At 34.8% G+C, this 24,817-nt stretch overlaps 2 protein-coding genes across 2 annotated transcripts; both read left to right on the top strand.

Annotated features, from left to right (window-relative positions):
• Positions 1–21,972: 21,972 nt before the first annotated feature.
• Positions 21,973–22,419, top strand: LOC117336567 (antho-RFamide neuropeptides-like). Its single transcript, XM_033897178.1, has one exon. It carries the CDS (start codon positions 21,973–21,975, stop codon positions 22,417–22,419), a length of 447 nt encoding a protein of 148 aa, XP_033753069.1.
• Positions 22,420–22,728: 309 nt separating this feature from the next.
• Positions 22,729–23,208, top strand: LOC117336566 (antho-RFamide neuropeptides-like). Its single transcript, XM_033897177.1, has one exon. The coding sequence runs from the start codon at positions 22,729–22,731 to the stop codon at positions 23,206–23,208; it is 480 nt and encodes a 159-aa protein (XP_033753068.1).
• The last annotated feature ends 1,609 nt before the right edge of the window (positions 23,209–24,817 follow it).

Here is a 24,817-nt window from a genome sequence, read left to right as displayed (position 1 = left end):
ATATTTTAGAAATAATTTCAAACTTGAGATGAAAAAGGGACAAAATCCTATTAAGTCACATAATGGATAATAGTAATTGTATAATTACCTAGATCTACGAAGATTATGTAAGGTTAATTTACATTAGATGACATATCTCGTTAATTCTTTTATTTAAACATTGTTTGCGTCATTCACGTCATTGTTATCAATGATATGCCATTTTTAATCTACTTGATTAATGACATTTTAATGGCTGTTAACTACATGTTTAGCTTAGGGATTCTTGTGAGATGGTGACACCAATCGTACGAACCAAAAGCAATCGAAATGGGTTTGATTGATATGGCGTTTTTGAATTTGTGCGTAAAAAGAAATGTTGGTATACTTTTACTTCACTTTTTTCATATATTTTTATAAGAATTTATTTTAAACAGATAGGTTCACTTTGTTGAATAATATTTGGACATAATCACTTACCAAAAGACACTCAGATAGCACATCCAAATATTAATTAATCAATATATGTGTAATATTTCTTCGAAATAGACACCAATACATTTGTAATTTACTTAAAATAAAATGGCTGTTACTAAATACAAATAAAAAAAAAGTGCAAAACTCACACTAATTTAGAACTACGTGTGTCACACAATGTATTAAATCATTTTTTCTTCACAGGAAACAGCAACAAACTATTCATGCAATACATTTATATTTCAAAACTTTTCAAAAGTTTAACGCCATCTCAAAAGCCTATATCAGAGGGATTAATGCAACCGAGAAAACAAAGAGCTGTTAGCAAAGAAAGGCTGTGAAAAAATGTCAAATTTTGTAAGAAGGATAAAATCTGTTTAAATAATTCTACGTCCGCAAAACAGAACGCATGGAAGCACATCCTCGATTTTGGTATTGGCTAGCATTAAATTGTCACCTACGATAAACATGTTGTTGGATACATGGGGCCATTTCAGTATAGAAACGAGACATTGTATGAGCTTTCTCTTGGTTTACAGGAAGGTAAGACAAATATACATTATGTATATCAAATAAAAGAAGGACACTATGAGCAATTTTAAGAGTAAGATAAGAAGAGAGTTGAAATATTTTTATTGTAAAATCAATAGACAAATGATACCTCGTAAACCAAGTGGTGAAAATGAGAAATAATATAACATACTTCATATCATATAAACAATGTACTATTTCTTGAATCAAACATTCCAATGGGGCAGACTAAAGAAGGCAAACACGCTATTGTTACTGAGACAAATTCAAAGAGCAAAATGCCGAGAGATATACTGTTTACATATAGTTTTGCGTAATCACACAGCTGTCATTGCAGTAAGACTGTCAAAAGAAAGAGCGTGGTTTGTAATAGTACAGTATTCACTTACATAGCATGGCAGTATTTTGCAACCCAGCGTCATCGCACAGCTGCGTACATGATGTATATCTGATTATAATGATTTCATAATCTGAAGATTTTTTGTTCTAATTTTCCAGTTATATATAGCCGTCTCAAAAAGGCTCCGATAGTATTATCCCTGGTTACGCCAACCATTTGGCGCTCCCAGCACTGCCCTATCACGTGCACATTTATTATCGACTGGAGCACGACAGAGTAAAGCAAACAACTCAGCGCTCGTGCGGGGCTCGAACTTACGATCCTTTGATCATCAGCCTATCGGTTTTCCTATCAATGCCTATCTTAATTGATGAAATGTCACATGTGCACAAGGAAGACTATCCTAAAGCAGTTACATTTTCTTGACAACAGAGAGCCAAAAATGATGATGATGATGATGATGATGATGAATGAAGAGCACTATAGGTTCGAATAAAATATAGATGACTTTTTAGATATTAAGTAAAAAATATAATAAACGTGTCTTCATTAAATACTAAAAGAAATTATTATCATATTTAGAGTGAAAGAAAAAAAAAATAAGTTTCTTTTAGCACACGTGCAAAATAGCTTGGTCATCCCAAATACCATGCCAGTACATTTCCCCAGAAATGATTGTGAAACAGGAAAACAACACTGCAATCCTTTAAAAGTAATCGCTCATTCCTGGATGGCTAAAGATGATGCTGATGTTGCTTTCAGGAACTCAAGTGACTCCGATTAACATGACCCCAAGATATTGAAAGATAATGCGGCTATTTTACATTTCATTGTTTCATTCCTTACATATTCTTAATAAACCGATGTAAATTTGATAAGCTATAAACATAAAAAGACATCATAACGATTAAAACGAAAGGTAACAAGAACATGTCCACGTATTCTGTCTATGAACTTTTGGCGGTAAGTAGGTTTTATCGGTATTAAGTTCTGTTCTACTTTTTTTACCTTATCATGTAGTGATGTACATGCTATAATGTCTAATGGGACCTTGGTGTAGACATTACTGCACGTGCTTCCCTCATTAGCTACATAAAAGTACAATTGATGTAGAGAAGTGAAAATAAAAATGAGACGATGACATTTCTTTCTGCGCTAATCGCAACGAATGTTGAAGACGCGTATATGAACATTGGTATAATGGATAATTTAGAATTGTTTTCGCTTCAAAGTATATGTTGTAGAAAAATCAATGCTACCAGCGCAACATATAAGATGCATATGTATAATCAGAATTATAAGGAAAATATAAATACATATATAAATTGTTGAATATTAGGTTTTATCAAAGTGAAATGTTTAAAGCTTTTAGAAGAAATATCACTTTTTTAATTATTTGCAATCAATAATTGAGGAAAAAGTAAAAAAAAATAAATAAATAAAACAACAAATATATTTTATCATTTTAGGACACATTTGATTGCGATTTTAATTCTCTGAAATATGTTTTATTTATTCTTAATGTAATAACCACAGAAATATTATTTAATTTCTTAACTCATGACGACAGTAGTATAAAATGTACATTACGGCATTAGCAACAGAAAATACACAGCACACAAAAAATTGTGTTTCACACATTTCTGAAATTACGTGTTTAGTGCTCAGTTACAAGCTGAAGGAAATACTCGATCAGGAAGGGTTATTATTCAATAATGACTGGTTTCAGCTGTAGGTGACGTCATATTGACCTTGTTGAATTATGTAAAACGTAAAAAATATGAATGATATTTAAATCAGCATTCTAATCCAGACACGTGAGGCCACATGCATAGTTGTTGCTGCCTCGTCCTTTTGACCTAGGGTTCTATGACCGGAACTATCAGACGGCTATTGTTCACCCTTAAATATGGAATATTCAAATTTAAGCTGGAGTGTTGCTGTTATTGTATTGTTTAATTTATATAGTATCAAACGACTATCAACAAGGCGTAGACATATTAACAAGCAGGTTTTACACCTTATGTTCTAGAGAATCATTAACCGTGAATATGTGACTAACGATAAAAGAACCAATTGATATTCAGCCTTGCCGAAGTATGTTGGAATCTGCATTGCATTTGTAGAGAAACCAACCGCCTTCATTTAAACAAAAAAAATCATGATCACATTTTGGTTTTCACTATACGGAAATGTTTAGGCAATGTCACAGAGAAAGCATGTATAACAGACTTTTAACTGGGGTTTTGGAAGTATTATGATACGTACGTGTAAACAGTCTTTACTAGTCGCTTTCTGATTTTCGTCGAGGTATAATCCCAACTTTCTTTTCACTTAACATATAATCAATGGTAGATTTTGTTCTCTCCACATTCTTTCGTGAAATTAAAGGTGTCAATGAATGATTTTTGTACTTATTGACGTTTTCATCATTGAGTAACCTACAGATCGATAAGGAAGCCTTTTAATGAACACCGACCTCCCCGCACTGATATCCTGCCGTCAAAATATTGTCATTTTTTCGTACTTAATGAATATGACATATGCTGGCGATGTCGATACGTATTACATACATATCATCTGTTTTCCTTAAGTAAATATATTTCACGGAGAATGAATGATAAATAATCTCCTTTCATAGTCAACATATAACAACTACGACAGGAAATTCCATTCTTTGATCTTCGGATCAACAACACACTGTACAAGCCTAAAACGTTATTGGATGTTTACTACTGATATGACTTGGGAGAGTTTCAGACTAAATTGCGAGGATTCCTACGTTCGAACCTAAGCACAGACAATGAAATAAACGAAATTATTAGAGCTCGGTTCAACTGGAGAATTCTTAGATAATTTCATTTTGCATGCAATTTCATCAAATATATTGCGTGTCATAATTTTCATTAAATCTCCTTGTCAAGATTCGTGAATATAATGTGAAATAAAAATATCTCCATCAACATCCGTATTATCGGGAAAGAATATATGTGTGTATTTATTCGCAACTAAAATGTTTTATGAATATCGGCGACTCTTCGACAGTCCCGTTTAGACTTTATTTTATTCATGTTACGTTATGAACATAACGATATTATGAAATTGTACATAGGACACATTAGGATATGATAACATTACTATTGTTGTACGCATAGGACACATTAGTATATCATGACAGTGATATTGTTGTACACATAGGACACATAAGGATATTATGACAGTAATATTGTTGTACGCATAGGACACATTAGGATATTAGGACATAGCTATTGTTGTACGGATATGACACATTATGATATTATGACATAACTAGAGTTGTAAGTACTTTACATATGACACATTAGGATATTATGGCATTACTGTTGTAAGTACTGTACATAGGACAATACGATAGATATTATAGAAATATATTACACAATGATCTATACCTGAGCAATTTATAAGATATCACGCATAAATACATTCAAGTCACAGATATATCCATAAACGTTAAGTTGTGTTAAACGAAAATCGTGTTCCGAAGGATATGCTTGTTTACTTTTGCATTTGTTTTTCTCTTAACCATTTATGCATGGCTTCTGCAGGTATTTTTGACAATTATGTTTTCTTTTGAAATGAAATACACATAACGATAAGTTGTTTGGTATTCCCTGAATATTTTCAATATACAATGTAATTTGTAGGATACCTTGTCTGGGATGTCGACCACACCTGCGCGGCGTTAATATGGCGCGTAAGTGGAACATATTCAAGCCTAAGCATACAATTGATCCTTTCGCATTATTGCGTATACTAAATGTAGAATCAATACAACTTCAATCGAATCTAGGGCCCTCGATACAAGGCCAATTATGTGTGGGGAATGTAACGTCAGGCTCGATCGTTAACGGCTCACATCTAATTGTAATTAAATGGCTATGATAGGGACAATTGTCTCGATCCTCTCGCTAGGCGGCGCGCAGTAGCGGAACTCTCCCAGCACGACTCCAACCTTTGTGATGGCATATTGAAAACAAGGGCTTATCGAGTAGGACTTTCCATACCTGAGATAATACACACAAATCGCCACATACCCGGCAGAGAGTAGTCTTGTCGCCATTTCAATAGAGTGTAATGGCATTTCCAACTTAGCTTCTCGGACTTAATTGATCGAATGGCTAAACTAGGAAGGCTATGAAAAACCATAATATCCGGACCAATTCCCATTCGGAGATTATAATAACCCAGATGAAACTGCAATTACTTCTATGACGAAAAAGGTTGGATCCTTATAAAGCAAAACAAAAAACACAACTAAAACTAACATGATCATTCTCACAATACCAGCAACACAAAACAAACAGAAATATGAAGTGGTTTGTTGGTTAAAAATAGAGAAAACGCTTTTAAATCTTTTTAAAGGTAAAAATATTTTTCCTTCTAATTTCTCCGCAGTGGGAGGTCGACTTAAATGTATCCTCAAACGCTCTGTCATAATTGGCCAAGTCATATTCGATTGATGACAGGATCTAAGAGAAAATGCTATGTAATTATGTAATGAATATTTGGAATTTGATTTTAACGACTTGTTTAAGACAAGACTATATACGTACAGGGGCAATACTGATCTTCAGATATAGGTTACATATCGTACCCACAATCTAAGAGAACAGTCCTAAACAATTGGATCAGGTGTTCTATTTACGAAGTGTCATGGCAACTGTGGCTTTTGTGAAAAAATCAAACAGTAGAAGCAGTTACTCATTTGGCTGTTTTGTAAATGTGTGATATTTTTACAACTCTAATGTTTTATAAAACGTTTAGAATTCCCATAGACCTTATACAACAATACTTAGTTGTCATTCTGCACGTGCATATACAGTTACAAGGTTTATTTTAGAAAGTAATGCAGTAAGATTTAACATTTCATCTAATGAGAACGTAGAACCATATCTATAGCATCTCATCAATTGAACCATTGATAATTATACAATTGTATTAAGCCAGAACACAGGTTAATTACGTAACAGCATTTATGCAGTAATGGTACTTATATTATTTGGAAACTAAACAATTGTTTCTATGCGAATAGGGCAACAATCAAAACGACCAGCCCTCGGTAGTGAGAAGCCTTGTAGAACTTGGTATTTTGTTTATCTATATATGTGTTCTTTTCTCTGTGTCTTCATTTACTCCATTTTCTATGACCCTGTTTGGACTGTTGAAAGGATATCAACAACCAAACATGAAAATTATAATAGGCAAAGCTCAATGAATTTATTATATTATGAAACGTTGAATTTAAAAGAACGTAATATTCAATATCAAACAACATTATTCGTACTTGTTTACTTTCATTTGTAGATGAATCTGTGTGTTCTGTAAAGTCATATGTTGACCTTTCAGTGCGAAACTGGTCAACCTCACTTTACAGGATAATATATCAAGTCTGCCCTTTACTTGATTCAATTAGGCATGATATTGGTAGTAGCTTCGACATGAATACCCATATATACGTACAGAAACACGAGACTTATCCAATCCCCTTGATATATTAATTAAGTTAATATAATCATTCTAAAAAAATAAATATCCAACTTTCACATTTAGTTTCGAGTATTAACATTTCAAATCGTTTAAGTGCCGACATTTAACGAGATTAATATCTTAGTCATATTGCAGCTGATTTAGCTAATGTCTCTTTAAAGACAGGAGTCTCACAAAATCAGAGAGGACACGAAATGTAAATGGTTGATGGTAAATGTATATGGTAATACATTTTCGGAGTTACAATGTAGAAATCAAAGCACACTCACCAATATAACTGATGCATAATGTAGTTTTCAATTGAGTTTAGCAATTCACAATTCGTAGGCTATTGTATTCTTCTATTTCGTTTAACAATAAACAACCCGATCAACAGCTGTGTTTTGTTACATGGTGTATATGCACATGAGTTTGCGTGTAACTAATTGTTATCCGGAAAACATAGAATATATTACTTTTTTTCTGTTGTTGAATTAAAATGTACGAATTAACAAACTGTTGTCTGTTGGTTTCTTGAATTAACGTGAACAAATTAAGGATTGTTGTGTGTTCGTGTCTTGAGTTTGTGTAAACCTAATAACATTGATGTCTGTTGATGTCTTGAGATTATATGTACATGCAACTAATAACGATTGTTGTTTCTTGATGTCTTGATATTACGTGAACCAAATCACGATTGTTTTCTGTTAGTGTCTTGAGTTTACGTGAACCTAAAAACGATTGTTGACTGTTGTTGTCTTGAGATCACGTGAACCTTATAATGATTGTTGTATGTTGTTGTCTTGAGTTTTTCTGAACATAATAACGATTGTTGCCTGTTGTTGTCTTGAGATCACGTGAACCGAATAACGATTGTTTTATGCTATTTTTGCTGAGTTTACGTGAATCAAATATTTAATTGTTGTATGATAATATCATCTGTATACTGTATAAATAAATAATTCATCTGATGTAAGGCTTTCTCTTTTATTGGGTTTACATCAATCAAAACAGCCAACAACTGCTTGCTGTCTTTTGTTGAGTTAATGTTCACCAAATGATGTGAAACTTATATCCAATTGTTGTCTGTTGTCTTTTTTGGGTTAATGTTCGTCAGATAATGCAACAAGATACCAAATTGTTGTTTGTTGTCTGTTATTGAGTTAATGTTCATAACATGACGTAAACTAGATACCCGATTGTTGTCTGCTGTCTTTTATTATGTGAACTAGATACCAAATTGTTGTTTGTTGTCTTTTGTTGAGTTAATGTTCAACAAATAACATAAACCAAATATCCTATTGTTGTGTGCTAGAGTATTGTAGCAATAAAGTAATTGTTGTCTGTTGTTTTGTGTTTAGTTTACGTCAACCAAATGACTAATTGTTGTTTGTTGTTTTTGTGTTTAGTTTACGTCAACCAAATGACTAATTGTTGTTTGTTGTTTTTGTGTTTAGTTTACGTCAACCAAATGACTAATTGTTGTCAGTTGTACTGTGTTTAGTTTACGTCAACCAAATGACTAATTGGTGTCTGTTGTTTTTGTGTTTAGTTTACGTCAACCAAATGACTAATTGTTGTCTGTTGTTCTGTGTTTAGTTTACGTCAACCAAATGACTCATTGGTGTCTGTTGTTTTTGTGTTTAGTTTACGTCAACCAAATGACTAATTGTTGTTTGTTGTTTTTGTGTTTAGTTTACGTCAACCAAATGACTAATTGGTGTCTGTTGTTTTTGTGTTTAGTTTACGTCAACCAAATGACTAATTGTTGTTTGTTGTTTTTGTGTTAAGTTTACGTCAACCAAATGACTAATTGATGTCTGTTGTTTTTGTGTTAGTTTACGTCAACCAAATGACTAATTGTTGTTTGTTGTACTTTGTTTAGTTTACGTCAACCAAATGACTAATTGTTGTTTGTTGTACTGTGTTTAGTTTACGTCAACCAAATGACTAATTGTTGTCTGTTGTACTGTGTTTAGTTTACGTCAACCAAATGACTAATTGTTGTCTGTTGTACTGTGTTTAGTTTACGTCAACCAAATGACTAATTGTTGTCTGTTGTTTTTGTGTTAGTTTACGTCAACCAAATGACTAATTGTTGTTTGTTGTACTTTGTTTAGTTTACGTCAACCAAATGACTAATTGTTGTTTGTTGTACTGTGTTTAGTTTACGTCAACCAAATGACTAATTGTTGTCTGTTGTTCTGTGTTTAGTTTACGTCAACCAAATGACTAATTGTTGTCTGTTGTACTGTGTTTAGTTTACGTCAACCAAATGACTAATTGTTGTCTGTTGTTTTTGTGTTTAGTTTACGTCAACCAAATGACTAATTGGTGTGTTGTTTTTGTGTTTAGTTTACGTCAACAAAATGACTAATTGTTGTCTGTTGTTCTGTGTTTAGTTTACGTCAACCAAATGACTAATTGGTGTCTGTTGTTTTTGTGTTTAGTTTACGTCAACCAAATGACTAATTGTTGTTTGTTGTACTTTGTTGAGTTTATGTTCAACAAATAACGTAAATCAAATGTCCTATTGTTGTGGGCTAATGTGTTCTAAGTTTATCTGTACTACACAAACAAAAGAAGTTTGTTGGGTTGAGTTTAACGTACCACACAAATTGGGGTTTACTGCAGTCTTCTTTTCATTTCACGTACAAGAAAAATAAAAGTCTAATCCGTGGGTGAAATTTATATATTTTGCCTTAATGCACCGAAAGATCTTTTTTCGTTTGAAAAATGCATCTACGATGTTTGTGGATAGATAACCAAATTAGGAAATTAATCCTCTCATTTATTCCCTAAAGTATTTACACATATATAAAATAAAGATTTTTTATCTCAATGTACACAAAGAAATAAATTTAACAAAGCAAACGGCATGAATAGGTCTTTCTAAACGGCCAATACTCTAAACATTGCGATAGGAAATGTTATGACCGTTTGACAATAGTTCACGGTTCCCAAAACTCTCATAATGTGGAAAGTCCACCATTTCAATGAATGCCATCAAACAGTTATTTCAAACAAGACAATCACGTATATGTCTGTGAATTACCAAATTGATGTTCAGAGTATTTAGTCTAACATAAACAAAACACTCACAATGGACCTCGCTTGATCTCTGTCAGTAGTACATTTGTTTTGGTAATTCGTAATACTGCATGATTTAACTACACTTAAATGAGTCTGGCGCTGGCTATGGTGTGTATTAAGAAATTAATTGCAAATTTAAGCTCGGATATAATAGTTTTCACATTTAAATATTTTGATCATTTTTGCTTTTCTAAATGCTAAAACAGATATTTTCTTTAAAATCAGTTTTGAATCTTACAGCCGTCTTGTATTTTATCTGACATTTGGATGTCTTTACGTTTTTATAATTGACATTTTAATACACTGATATACAAATGGTTTCTGATGCTCACGGTGCCATTGCACATGTCAAAGACATGATGCTTAAAACAAACGTATATGAAATGTCCTTAGAAAGCAATTAAAGTGAAAACGCTGTTTTTTGTTTGTTTTTGTTTTTGTTATCTTTTTTGAAAAGTGAGAATCCTGTCTATATGAAGTGATATCTTTGTCCAGTTGTCAAAATGAAAGACAATTAAGCATGAAAAATAATCGATAGAGTATTCCTGTTTTAAAGAATAAAAATTGTTTATGAAAACAAAAGATTAAGAAATAACAAAATATCATACCGACCTGTAAATGCAATTCATACTCAAAATCCATCAACCTGAAAAAATAGGTACAAGGGATTTAGACCAGGCGTTCCAGAAGTGTAAGAATATTTTGCGTCATCAACGATCGTTGCCGATCACGACCGGTTACATGTTATGTTACGAACCCAAAATGAGCAATGGAATGGTGATAACGAAATGGCCAGTCACTTCAACAGTCAAGAGTATCCTCGTATCGCACAGCTTAAAAAAACTAGTACTTATAAATGTCCCCATTGTCTTCATTAACCGGCATCTCTCGGACTTTTATTGTGGCACCAGTAAATTTAGGAACAAACCCTAGAATACTGAGTCAACTGGAATATGAAATAACCATAGATTGAGGAAGCACGGGTGTTACTACCAATAAATAGTAAATCAATCTGTATTTGTTACTTTGTAGGAAAAGAGGTTATCAACTGTTTCTCTTTAAAGAAAGCATACGATCAATAAATCTCTACTTCAACTTAAATGAATTGTAGTATCACGAGTGATATGCCCTTCCTTAGTTTGGATATGAATTATTTGAACGATATACAGTATGATATGTCAATATATTAAGGTGGCATACATATATGTGAGCTTGCCCTTTCATTACGTGATATTAATCTTGGTTTGATATTGAATAACATGCACACATACATAATGATAAATCATGAAAAATACGACTGATCAATATCTGATAACAATGTAATTAATGTAGATATAATAATACATTCTCGGATTAGAATCCCATTGCTGATTTTGCGCAAATGAATGCCATGTCCTGCAAAATTGTTTCTAGAGAAAGTACAATCCACGGCCATTAATGCTTCCAAGTATCCGGTTGTTATAGCAAGATTACATGAAGAATTTTAGCCAGGCAATCGAAATTGACATATTTATGAATCAACCGGAACATGGATTTCGATATTGATGTAATTACTTGTATTGTTCTCGATATTATACAAGATCCAGGGAAAAAAGAAACAACCTGCTGTCAGTAATGGTCTTTAAATAATTCAAGATTGATCTTTGATTGATTTATTGATTGACTGACTGACTGACTGACTGATTCATTGATCGATTTTCAGCATCCTTACAAGAGACAGGTCGACCTATGACTGCAAATGCGTTGACAATAACGAAAAAATACAGCACGCATAAATAATGATAAGGAAGATACGAAAGCGAAAAAGAAATCATATTATTTGTTAATGAATGCCCGGCTGCTGATACAAAGATATTGCCCGATAAATCAAAATAATGTTTGAAATGAACTGCCCAGAAAATGTGAATGAATCACAAATACGTAATAATAATGTTGATGTGTAATAGGGGTATCGATAGCCCGTATTTTAGTATCGTATTTTAACTAAAATACGAAACTACAAATGTGACATCTCAGATCATCACAAATCTGAGAACATGTCCGACAGTACAGTTACATATTTATGACTAGCTCCCCGCAGCCTCTCCCTCATTGACGCACCTGAAATTGATCAACCGTAATCGATTACAATAAATCAATCAGGCAATAACAATTAAACAATCTACTCCACACGGCGTACAGCTGTAGTTAATTGGACAAAATATTTATATGTTCATTAGTTTGATTTCATTTGGCAGAGAAATCGCTGTCATGAATTATCTCGTAACCGTGGAATAAGGTTAGTGATATTTGCAATAAGATGCACATGCAAAAATAAACTTTACATTACAGCAATAAGATGTCAAAGGATTGGGCAAATAACGCGCAAGATATTGACACCTATTAATACAAATATATTCTGTTCTGTCCTTCTATGACACGTAAGTGATGTTAGGGACATCATACAGCTGTTTTGTCTTTCTAGGACTCATCAGTGATGTTAGGGACATCATACAACTGTTTTGTCTTTTTAGGACTCGTCAGTGATGTTAGGGACACCACACAGCTGTTTGGTCCTTTTAGGACACGTAAGTGATGTTAGGGACATCATTCACCAGTTTCGTCCTTCTATGACTCGTCAGTGATGTTATGGACATCATACAGCGGTTTTGTCTTTCTAGGACTTGTCAGTGACGTTAGGGATATCGTTCCGCTGTTTCGTCCTTCTATGACTCGTCAGTGATGTTATGGACATCATGCAGCGGTTTTGTCTTTCTAGGACTCGTCAGTGACGTTAGGGATATCGTTCCGCTGTTTCGTCCTTCTATGACTCGTCAGTGATGTTATGGACATCATGCAGCGGTTTTGTCTTTCTAGGACTCGTCAGTGACGTTAGGGATATCGTTCCGCTGTTTCGTCCCTCTAGGGCTCGTCACTGATGTTAGGGACATCATACAACCATTTTGGCCTTCTAAGAAACGTCAATGATGTTACAGAATACCTCTGGGTCAACTGAAAAGCAGTAAAGAATGTAAAAATCTTAATGAGACTTTACAATAATCATTTATTTCCAATAAATTTACCAATTTCTATATCTAAGTTTAAAATGTGACATACAGATTTAAAACGTTTCAATAAAAAAAAAAAAAATTCTACGTCGGTATGTCAAAGGAGTTAAATAGGTTTCTAAGGGAAGTAGAGCCTGCCATTTTGAATATTGATTTTTAAAAGAAATATGTGGGATATCTTTGAAAAGTAAGCTTACATGTTATTAAAAATGATTGAGAGCAACCACGTTTACGTGAATTTGCACTGGGATTTTAGCAAGTACATATAAGTCAAAAGGCATGCGCAGTGAAATGAATAAGATTCGTGATGTGTAACTTTCGTCTGGGAGATAATCTGAGCGAGTTTAAGACTAATCAGCCGGGCAAAGATTGATCATTACAGACGGCGCACCTCTAGGTGGCGCTCCGTAAAGCCTTGAAACGGCCAGAAAAGGAAAGCCTTTCTGATTATAAACTGTTCTATATTGGAATCATTGCTGCTTCACACGAAATGCTTCACCGTCTTTTAAACAGATCAATACACCTGATATTGTAAACAATGGAGGTTTTCAAAGCAAAACAACTTTGTTTGTAAAACAAATTGTAGTTTACCTGTATGTATTTAAAACGCTGATACTCCGCCCCACCCCCACCCTTTTGTCAAATATTACGAAATTGACAATTAATTAGATATGCTATAATCAATTTCACAAACAATTTCTATATGCGCTAATCAAAATAAAAAATAATAATTAATTTGTTTCATAAAAATAGGTTATATAAGACAGAATGATATTTGATTATCAATTTTATAACCGATGATACAAATGACGAAAGATTTTTCGTCCTTTCAGTTCTTGCCAGATATTGATGACAGGGGCCACAGGGAAGAAGTTCCAAATGTGATGTTTGTTTGTTTGTTTGTTTGTTTTTGTTTAACGTCCTATTAACAGCCAGGGTCATTTAAGGACGTGCCAGGTTTTGGAGGTGGAGGAAAGCCGGAGTACCCGGAGAAAAACCACCGGCCTACGGTCAGTACCTGGCAACTGCCCCACGTAGGTTTCGAACTCGCAACCCAGTGGTGGAGGACTAGTGTTAAAGTGTCGCGATACCTTAACCACTCGGCCACCGCGGCCCCAATGTGTGATGTCAGGCACATTAAAATGTTATATAAACTCTATTGATTTTACAACAATTAAGACACATGTTATACCAAATTGTTGGCTAAGATTGGAGCGTAAGATAGTTTTACTGTGGGAGAAAACCAGAGTATCCAGAGAAAACCCACGTGGTCAGGCAGGTGACCCCATACCCTTTCCGATCGGGGAATCGAGCCCTTTCGGCTAGGCGAAAGGCAAGTGTGTTACCACTGTGTCATCCGATCGGCAAGAAAAATAAAATGATCAAAAATAAATGTAAAACAAAATATAGGAAAAAGTGCACAAAACCACAAATATCGTAGAACCAGTTATTTTCGCGGACAAAGTTTTCGAGATGTTCATTTAAAAAAAAAAGACATTGAAACGAATTGAAAGTCAGCGATCCGTCTTTGAGACGATGTCTAATTTTCGCGAATATTGCTTCCAATGTCAACCTACTAAGTGAGTGCTGAATGCATGATTAATGGTACAGTATACATATGTATATCACAACTGGCAATTACGAAGGAATTACAGATGTCAAAACAACCTTTGGTGATTGCAGGCTCCCGAGTCGGCTACAGACGTTACAATATGACTACAGTCTTACCTGCAGTTCATTTCACGGATAACATTTTCCTGTGTCTAATCATTTCATTTCATCCCCGCGAAACTAAGCGGCTAAACGGTAACTGTATCAATCTGGTGTAATTTGATCTAATATTGGATGACGTAAGATAAAATGAATGACGTATGAATGTACAAACCGGCAACACCATTTGCAAGAATTGAAACGAACATAATATAAGTGAACAGAAACATGCCGGAGACTGTACAGACTTAACATGAAATATCCCCTTTCTATATAGACCAAATCGACTTTATATTTTACCACCAAGTAAACTCAAATGTGTTTAAAAGAATAAATAATTGCGACACAAACAGGCGATGATATGACATATACACAATGTAAGTGCTTTAGACAAATCTACAAAATAATCTATGGTCAATAAAAAGATGTGTAGTACGTCATACTTTTACACTATTCTGGTGATGTAGCAACCATTCTTTCTACGTCAATGTTCTTCTCAACTGGTGGGGGCATCCGAGTTATTGTTTAACGCATGCGCATAGGGTATGTACGATATTTACTCACAAAAAATCGTCATTTTTAATTATTATCGCTATAAAATATCTAATAAATAAAAAGAACAGTGATGTCATTCTTTTGCATTGAATAGTACACGAGTAAATGCGATTTTTTATGTTGAGAACCGACAGGTAATGAATTGGCAGAAAACAACACTCGATATCTCCTTAAATACGATAATCACTGCGAACTCAAAACAACGTGATGTATTATTCAAATTCATTCATTCAACTTGACGATTATTGCCCTGTGCACTGGACATAGATATCGTATTCTATGACTTTAAGTACTCGTAATAACAGAGACATGTTTAAATCCCTCTTCGCTTATGAATTATGACACCATTAGGAGAATAACACACAGTTTGTCTATTGTTATAAACACTACTCCTAAAAGAAAAATCTCTGGCAATTCAATAGTAATTCTTTAAAATTTAATCGAGGTATATAGTATCTATCATTTTAATCGGATTTATAAGAAGATTACATCTGATGTTAAAAGCAATATTGTGTTGTTTCTCCGATAACGCGTTCGATTGGAAAAAAAGTTATAAAAGGACGTATCTATTTATAGCTCATATCAAAATCTGCCATCCCTGCCAATTGTTTCTTTATACATATGAAAACATTTTTGTTCCAAATCCGTAGATAATGTGACACTAAGCATAGTCAATTACAACAACGCTACTCAAAATTGATCGCAGCTTCACCGAATATTACTGGATGTTTTCTTCCCAAACTACATCGCCAACTACATTTCTTATTAGTGATTTATACAAAATATCAATTACTGATTTTAAGTAATTTGGTAATGACTGTGTAAATCCACTATTGTTGTGATATATAAGATGTTAAACACATATTGTATTCCACTTTTGAAGCTATCAAGGCTAAATAGTGCCCTTCTCGTCCAGTCCAAGGAGGAGCCGTACAAATCATTGTCGGTAAATAAACACAAAAAAACATCTATCATTTCTACTCATGCGCACAGCATTATGACTTAATTCCGGTGAAACACGCTGTGACATTTCCGGAATTCTGCTCACCCCTACAGTTAGGTAAGTGATGCAGCGAACCTGAAGGTTACAGGCATTAAGTGAAAGTTTTGTGAAAGGCGTATGGAAGCTGATCGCCGGTGCCACTCGGCGCCTCTACCGGAAGTCAAATGACCCATTCCACAATAATGGCATTTTGTATTTACTGATAGGAGAAGAATGTCTGGTTGAGTTAGAGCTACAGTAACGTCAGTACAAGGCCTATCCCTGTATCGGATACAAGATAACACAGATTTCCCTTTGCTTCATTACTCTCCCACTACCCGCACAAATACCGATCGACCACTAGTAATTTTGAAACAAATCGCCTTTCAAAGATGTATATATTATCGGCAGAAAATAATCAGATAAGGGCATGTGTATTAGCTCTCTGATTTACAGAGATATTCCCATATAAGAGTTGACACAGATGCAATCAACGATATATATAGGAGCCACCCGCACACAACTGGGATGAAATAATGTTTTAATACAAATGCTTCCCACACCATAATTAACTGAAATATCTATATTCTAATTATACTTCAAACTTTCATTTTTTCTTCGTTTACAGGAAACAGTTTGACAAGCACCACATGTGGTGATACGAAATATCATGAAAAATGCCACAAGTGGTGCCATATGTCCTAGCGGTGCCTCCGCTAGCAGACTCAACTAAAATGTAAAATGTAAGCTTTATTTATTTTACAACAATTGGGAAACAAGTAATATTAACTTATATTAATCACGCTTGTTGGCCCGGATGGAAGCGCGCGATTGGTCTTACTGTGTGAGGAAACCGGAGTGCCCGGGGAAAACCCACGTGGTCGGGTAGGTGACCCCATACCAGAATTAACTTCCATTCGACTTCTGTCATTCCAATCGACATTTGAAATTTGTCGACTTTTTCAAGTCGAGACCCCTTGTGCGCATGCGTGCGTTAATGTTCTAAGACTATTGATTGGATTTTCAAATAAGTAATATTGCAATATAAGCATTACAAAATAAACACATACATAAAGAAATACTATTTATAGCAATGAATTCTTTCTTATTTACAAAAAGCTGGGAAATATTGAGCATCTAACCACATAGACATTTTTTCCTCATTTATAACATTTTTTATTAATAAAGATCTACAGAACATATCTTTTGTTCCCAAAGTTGGAGTTTCATCAACAGACAAACGAGGATTTTGAAAAAAGTGACACTTTATCTCACACACTTAATCTGATTCAGCTCTCAATGACTAAGATTTAACAGTAACAATTCAATTTTGTAATAGTTTTAAGGATGACTTTTGTTGTCATTAAGACATAAAATGATGATTATTAAAAATAAATGTTAATGAAACGTTGCAGAGAAATATCATATGAACCTGTTTTACGCCATAAAATAACTAAGACAGATATGTCATTGTTAGGATAGTGTTTCGTGTAAAGCATGCTTGAGTTTATCTCACCTTCATGGTGGACTATCATGCAACATGACCTCAAAGTACGGTTACCGAGTACATCAAGATTAGGCGAATCTCGCTACCCGTCCAATGATTCTGATGTTTAGATTGATGTTGATGTATGTTCGATCAGGTATAAAGATAAACAGGTTGTAGGACGTTTTATGAATCACAAAACGCGATATGGTTGTTACTATTGAATGAGGGGTGATCTAAAAAAAGATGTAGTTCTTATAAATCAGGGTTTAGTTATGACAAATATCTGTATAGTTCGAAAAGGAACTTATTATAACAAGTTACGCTACATGTATAGTTTCAAACAGCAGCGATATAGTTCAAACGAGAAAGATGTGTAGATGAAGGGAATTTGTCGTTACAACTAACAATGAATTTCAATCTAAGAATTTGTTATAACATGTAGCGGTATAGTTCAAAATGAGGAAATCATTTATATCTATATCAAGTGAATTTGTTATAACAAACAATTATGTATTTCAATTTAAGAATTTGTTGCCAAAAGTAAGGATATTGTGCAAACGAATCTGTTACAACAATATCATTTATACCAAGTGAATTTGTCATAACAAGCAACAATGTATTTCAATCTAAGAATTTGTTTCAACAAGCAACGATAAAGTTCAAGCTAAGAATTTTCTCATAACAAGTAACGATATGGTTCAAGTGAGGGATTTGTTTTAACAAGACTCAAACGAGAATCTAGTTATAACAAGTAGCTATAAAGTTCAAAAGAGGAATTACGCTTCAAGATATACCGTAGTCATATCAAGGATTTTGTTCTTGTTGGTAATGGTATCATTTTGCGCTAATGTCAAATGGTTTTGATGCTTAAATGTCACAGGTATAAGTATACGTCTTAGTTATATTGTTCTATTCCCATAAGCCATTGTCTACTTTCATAATCACTTCTCGCCTAGTCAGAATTTGATAACACTGTAAATTGTAAAACAAAATGCATGACATTGCATTATGAAGACGCAAAGCTAATACCCCCTTGGTATTGCAAGCTCCAGGAAAACTCTTATCAATCTCGTAAACATTAGGACAAAAAGCAAAACAAATGTTATCATTACATTTCTACAGTGCAAAGAGTATTCGCTGTCCTTACACTCAAACACCTTGCCGAAATCAAAGTCGATATTGACTACACCAGTGTAAAATATCACTTTCCAAGATATCATCATATCTTCTAGTCTGTTCCCCGTTTTATTATGACCTAATTATCCCGTTGTTCTACTGTCAGCTACTGCCGCATAAATTAAAACTGCCTTGAGCGCTTAATATTATATCCCTGGCTTTAATCCTAATTTGTCAACATCTGTTTTGTTCCCATAACCAGTAGACTGACCCATCCTTAGCCTGGCTTATGTTCAACAATTGCAGCCTTCACAGATACCCTCCTTAGAATAGCAGTGGAATGGTTTTGCACTCCATACTAAGCCAATTTAAGGGGGATGGACGATGTTGTTTTACATGTCGACACGTTTAACCTTATCAGTCGGGTTTGTCCCTCCAGTTGGGAAAACCGGACAAGATATTCAGACCAGAAGTGAAACAATTCTAGTAAGAATGTTATTGATTTAGCCTTGCCAATGTTTAATTTTCAATATTAATCTATTTTTTAATGATTACTTTCTTGATTTAAGAAAAAAAGGATATTTTACATTTTACCATATCATTTTGGTTTCAAGTTTAATCTAATCTTATAAAATAATGAAATGCTCAGACTGAAGTACATGTATTTTCACCTACTAGTACACAGATGGAAACAATAAGATACATGTATATCGATATACGATACATTGAACAAATTCATATTGTCTTGTGTTATATACAACAAACACGGGAACATTTAAGCTATAGTGTTTACGTTGTAAAGCGGTCATAACACTGACTGTAGATTCGATGTAGGTTGTTTTGGTACCTGAAAATAACTCATTTGACGACATTTAAGGATTGAATCTTGATTTGGTCGATTTCATGGGGTCATGAATTGAGTTGCTCTTGAGACAAATTTAATGAACTGCGTCATGTTGAATTTGTCTCAAGAGCAACTCAATTCATGACCCCATGAAATCGACCAAATCTAGATTCAATCCTTATATTTCAATTGTTTTTTTTTTTTTTTTTTCTTCGAATAAAAAAGTCGGTCTTGATATCAATATCTTGTAGCTTGTGCAAGTCTAAATGCGGAAAAGTCCGAGGAGTTCCGGATTGTGCATGTCTTGTCGGTCGAGTAAAATAGTCCGCAATTTTAGGATTAAAAACAGCATTATTTTGTCAAAAAAAGTATCTAGCATATCTGGTCTTTCATAAAATACAAGAATATATTATAAATTTGATAATCTTAATAATTAATCCATGTTTATAACAACAATGTAGAACAAAGTGAAATAGTTCCGCGGAAGGATTTTAACCATGTATTCATACGCACTGATCAGTGTTAATCTGGTCAAATTCATGAGCAAATGAAACAGATTAAGTTTGGTAGTTTCATCGAGTCCAACTTGAGTAGAAATTGAAATATTTATTACTGTTACAAATTTAGCATTAATCCATTTCATATATATTTATATATATACATATATTTCATTTTCATATTGTATGGAGCAGTTCATTAATCGACTTATACTCTATAACTAAAATCATATTTAGATTTGCTACTCTTTGGGGTATTTTGTTTATCGTCCTATTAACAGCCCGGGTCATTTAAGGACGTGCCTGGTTTTGTGGATGGAGGAAAGGCGGAGTTCCCGGAGAAAAACCACCGGCCTACGGGCAGTACCTGGAAACTTCCCGACGCAGGTTTCGAACACGCGACCCAGAGGTGGAGGGCTAGTGATAACGTGTCGGGACACCTTAACCACTCGGTCACTGCAGCCCCGTGTCGGTATACATGTAATAGAAATATGTATCATACATCACTTGTCATTAAAACGCTTTCAACAAAATTTTATAAAGCCATACACCACTGAAATGAGATATTTAAGTACACGTTTGGGAACTCTTACATGTCTGTTCAGAGCCATTCCTTCCCCCACTCAGTCCCGATAAAATTCCGTAAATACGCCTTTATCTTCCAACGGATATACATTAACATTTGTCGTTGATAGGACTAGTATCTTACCATTAAAATCAAAATTAAATTAAATTTGCACTTTTGTATTCCCCTCAAAGCTGAGCGTTTTTCCTCGATATGTCTTACGACAAAAACTAGATTGCTAAACCTTCAGTTCATACGCGATGTTAGGGGATGGAAAAAGGCTGTTGTTGATGTTTGGATTTCGTGAGGAACAATTCTATTCCATCGGAGTAACGTTTCGGAATTAGTTAAACTCCTAAAAAGAATTCTAAATTTGTAACGACTGGTGTCAATAAATCATTATACGGTAATTCGATGATTTCTGATTTAAGGATTTATGGGATTTTATCCGACATGCTTCAAACATTTTTTTTTTTTCGGTTTCAACATATAGGTACTAAGTGTTCAAAACGATTGTAAAATAATCCTTTGGATCGACATACTCTAATGTATATGATGCATTACATTTAGAGGACATAATGACAGCGTAAAAACAGATGACGAAGGAAGATAACACTACGGAGATGACGGATGATGACAATGGGCAAGAGATGATCGAGGAAAACAATACTACAGAGAAGATGGCGGATGACAATAGAAGGAGCTGGAGCAGGAAGACAATGTTACAGAAATGACGGATGCAGACAGTGGAACAGAGAGGACGGAGGAAGACAGTGGAACAAAGATGCGAAGGAAGACAATGGAACAAAGATGACGGATGAAGACAATGGAACAGTGATGACAGAGGAAGACAATGGAACAAAGATGACAGATGAAGACAATGGAACAGTGATGACAGAGGAAGACAATGGAACAAAGATGACGAAGGAAGACAATGGAACAGAGATGACGAAGGAAGACAATGGAACAAAGATGACAGATGAAGACAATGGAACAGTGATGACGGAGGAAGACAATGGAACAGTGATGACGGAGGAAGACAATGGGACAGAAATGACGGAGGAAGACAAAGGAACATAGATGACGGAGGAAGACAAAGGAACATAGATGACGAAGGAAGACAATGGAACAAAGATGACGAAGGAAGACAAAGAAACAAAGATGACGGAGGAAGACAAAGGCACAAAAATGACGGAGGAAGACAATGGAACAGAGATGACGGAGAAAGACAAATGAACAGAGATGACGGAGGAAGACAATGGAACAGAGATGACGGTGGAAGACAATGGAACAGAGATGACGGAGGAAGACAATGGAACAAAGATGACAGATGAAGACAATGGAACAGTGATGACAGAGGAAGACAATAAAAAAAACAAAGATGATGAAGGAAGACAATGGAACAGAGATGACGGAGGAAGACAAATGAACAGAGATGACGGAGGAAGACAATGGAACAGTGATGACGTAGGAAGACAATGGAACATAGATGACAGAGGAAGACAATGGAACAAAGATGACAGAGGAAGACAATGGAACAAAGATGACGAAGGAAGACAATGGAACAGAGATGACGAAGGAAGACAAAGGAACATAGATGACGGTGGAAGACAATGGAACAGAGATGACGGTGGAAGACAATGGAACAGAGATGACGGAGGAAGACAATGGAACAAAGATGACAGATGAAGACAATGGAACAGTGATGACAGAGGAAGACAATGGAACAAAGATGACGAAGGAAGACAATGGAACAGAGATGACGAAGGAAGACAAAGGAACATAGATGACGGAGGAAGACAAAGGAACATAGATGACAGAGGAAGACAATGGAACAGAGATGACGGTGGAAGACAATGGAACAGAGATGACGGAGGAAGACAATGGAACAAAGATGACAGATGAAGACAATGGAACAGTGATGACAGAGGAAGACAATAAAAAAAAAACAAAGATGATGAAGGAAGACAATGGAACAGAGATGACGGAGGAAGACAAATGAACAGAGATGACGGAGGAAGACAATGGAACAGTGATGACGTAGGAAGACAATGGAACATAGATGACAGAGGAAGACAATGGAACAGAGATGACGGAGGAAGACAATGGAACAGAGATGACGGAGGAAGACAATGGAACAGTGATGACGGAGGAAGACAAAGGAACATAGATGACAGAGGAAGACAATGGAACAAAGATGACAGAGGAAGACAATGGAACAAAGATGACGAAGGAAGACAATGGAACAGTGATGACGGAGGAAGACAAAGGAACATAGATGACAGAGGAAGACAATGGAACAAAGATGACAGAGGAAGACAATGGAACAAAGATGACGAAGGAAGACAATGGAACAGAGATGACGAAGGAAGACAAAGGAACATAGATGACGGTGGAAGACAATGGAACAGAGATGACGGTGGAAGACAATGGAACAGAGATGACGGAGGAAGACAATGGAACAAAGATGACAGATGAAGACAATGGAACAGTGATGACAGAGGAAGACAATGGAACAAAGATGACGAAGGAAGACAATGGAACAGAGATGACGAAGGAAGACAAAGGAACATAGATGACGGAGGAAGACAAAGGAACATAGATGACAGAGGAAGACAATGGAACAGAGATGACGGAGGAAGACAATGGAACAGAGATGACGGAGGAAGACAATGGAACAAAGATGACGGAGGAAGACAATGGAACAGAGATGACGGTGGAAGACAATGGAACAGAGATGACGGAGGAAGACAATGGAACAAAGATGACAGATGAAGACAATGGAACAGTGATGACAGAGGAAGACAATAAAAAAACAAAGATGATGAAGAAAGACAATGGAACAAAGATGACGGAGGAAGACAATGGAACAGAGATGACGGAGGAAGACAAAGTCCGTGATGAAAGAGATAGAGAATACTACGGAAATTACAGGGTAAAACAATTGAACAGTGATGACTGAGGAAGACAATGAAACAGAGATGATGGAAGATGAGAATGGGACAAAGATGGAAAAGCCTTTTAAAACATTTACTCACATTTACTTTTAAATATGGAATCACAATGACTTTGATATCAGATCTTGTCATTCAGAACTGTCAGCATGAGGAGTCAACTTTAATCGGATGGTCTTTTGTAAATTGAGTGGACATTTGACCGATGCCAACAAACTTAACAGACCAACTCCATTTGACTTTCTCAAGCTCGACCTGACCATCCTTGCCAGCGAAGACCTCATCCCGACCAACTCAGCTGAATAAACTCGACCCCACTACCTAAGTATGATGTAAACTGTGTATGTATTGAATTATTTTGAACATTGATATACACGATGTATGTACTTGATGGTTTGAACATTGATGTACATAATGTTTGTAATGGTTTTGAACATTAATTTAAACGGTGTGTGTACCTGATGGTTTTGAACATTGCTGTAAACGGTGCGTGTACTTAACGGTTTTAAAAATGTATGTAAACGGTGTGTGTTGTTGATAGTTTTGAACATTAATGTAAACAATGTATGTAGATGTACTGAATGGTTTAGTACTTTGCATGGTTTGGTATATTAGTGCAAGCAATACATTTTCTAAATGCATATCTACGTCGATATAATTATCATGTGTTCTGAATTAATTTGTTGACTGATGTAAAAAAAAAACAATAATAAACTGAATGGTTTGGTACTTTGATGTGATTGTAGTAAAATGTACATATAATGATATCAAAGTAAAACGTTATTACTTTTTAATGAGGACACGATAAAAAAACAAAACTAAAAATACGGCTTTCCTTTATTATGTGTTGAAATTTTGGTTAATTATGATCACTATTGATTTCCTTCTTAATGTAAATTTTTCAAACAAAGATGAAGACATAATACATTATATCATCATAAAATCATAAAAAAAAACATAAAAGCCTTTCAACACTATATATAGAACATAGATTTGAATCGGGTCTCATCTTCTCTGTAAACAAATTGGTTTTGACTTTTGACCTGTTGGAAGGAATAATTACACTCAAAGTGATAATCACAATTATCTGTGAGATAATGTTTTCTTTCTGGGAAGAGACGATCAGAAACTAG

Source organism: Pecten maximus, chromosome 10 (genome assembly GCF_902652985.1).
Source record: "Pecten maximus chromosome 10, xPecMax1.1, whole genome shotgun sequence".
NCBI classification, from domain to species: Eukaryota; Metazoa; Mollusca; class Bivalvia; order Pectinida; family Pectinidae; genus Pecten; species Pecten maximus.
The sequence above is the reverse complement of the archived record's forward strand: the minus strand, read 5'-3'. Positions and strand labels throughout refer to the sequence as shown.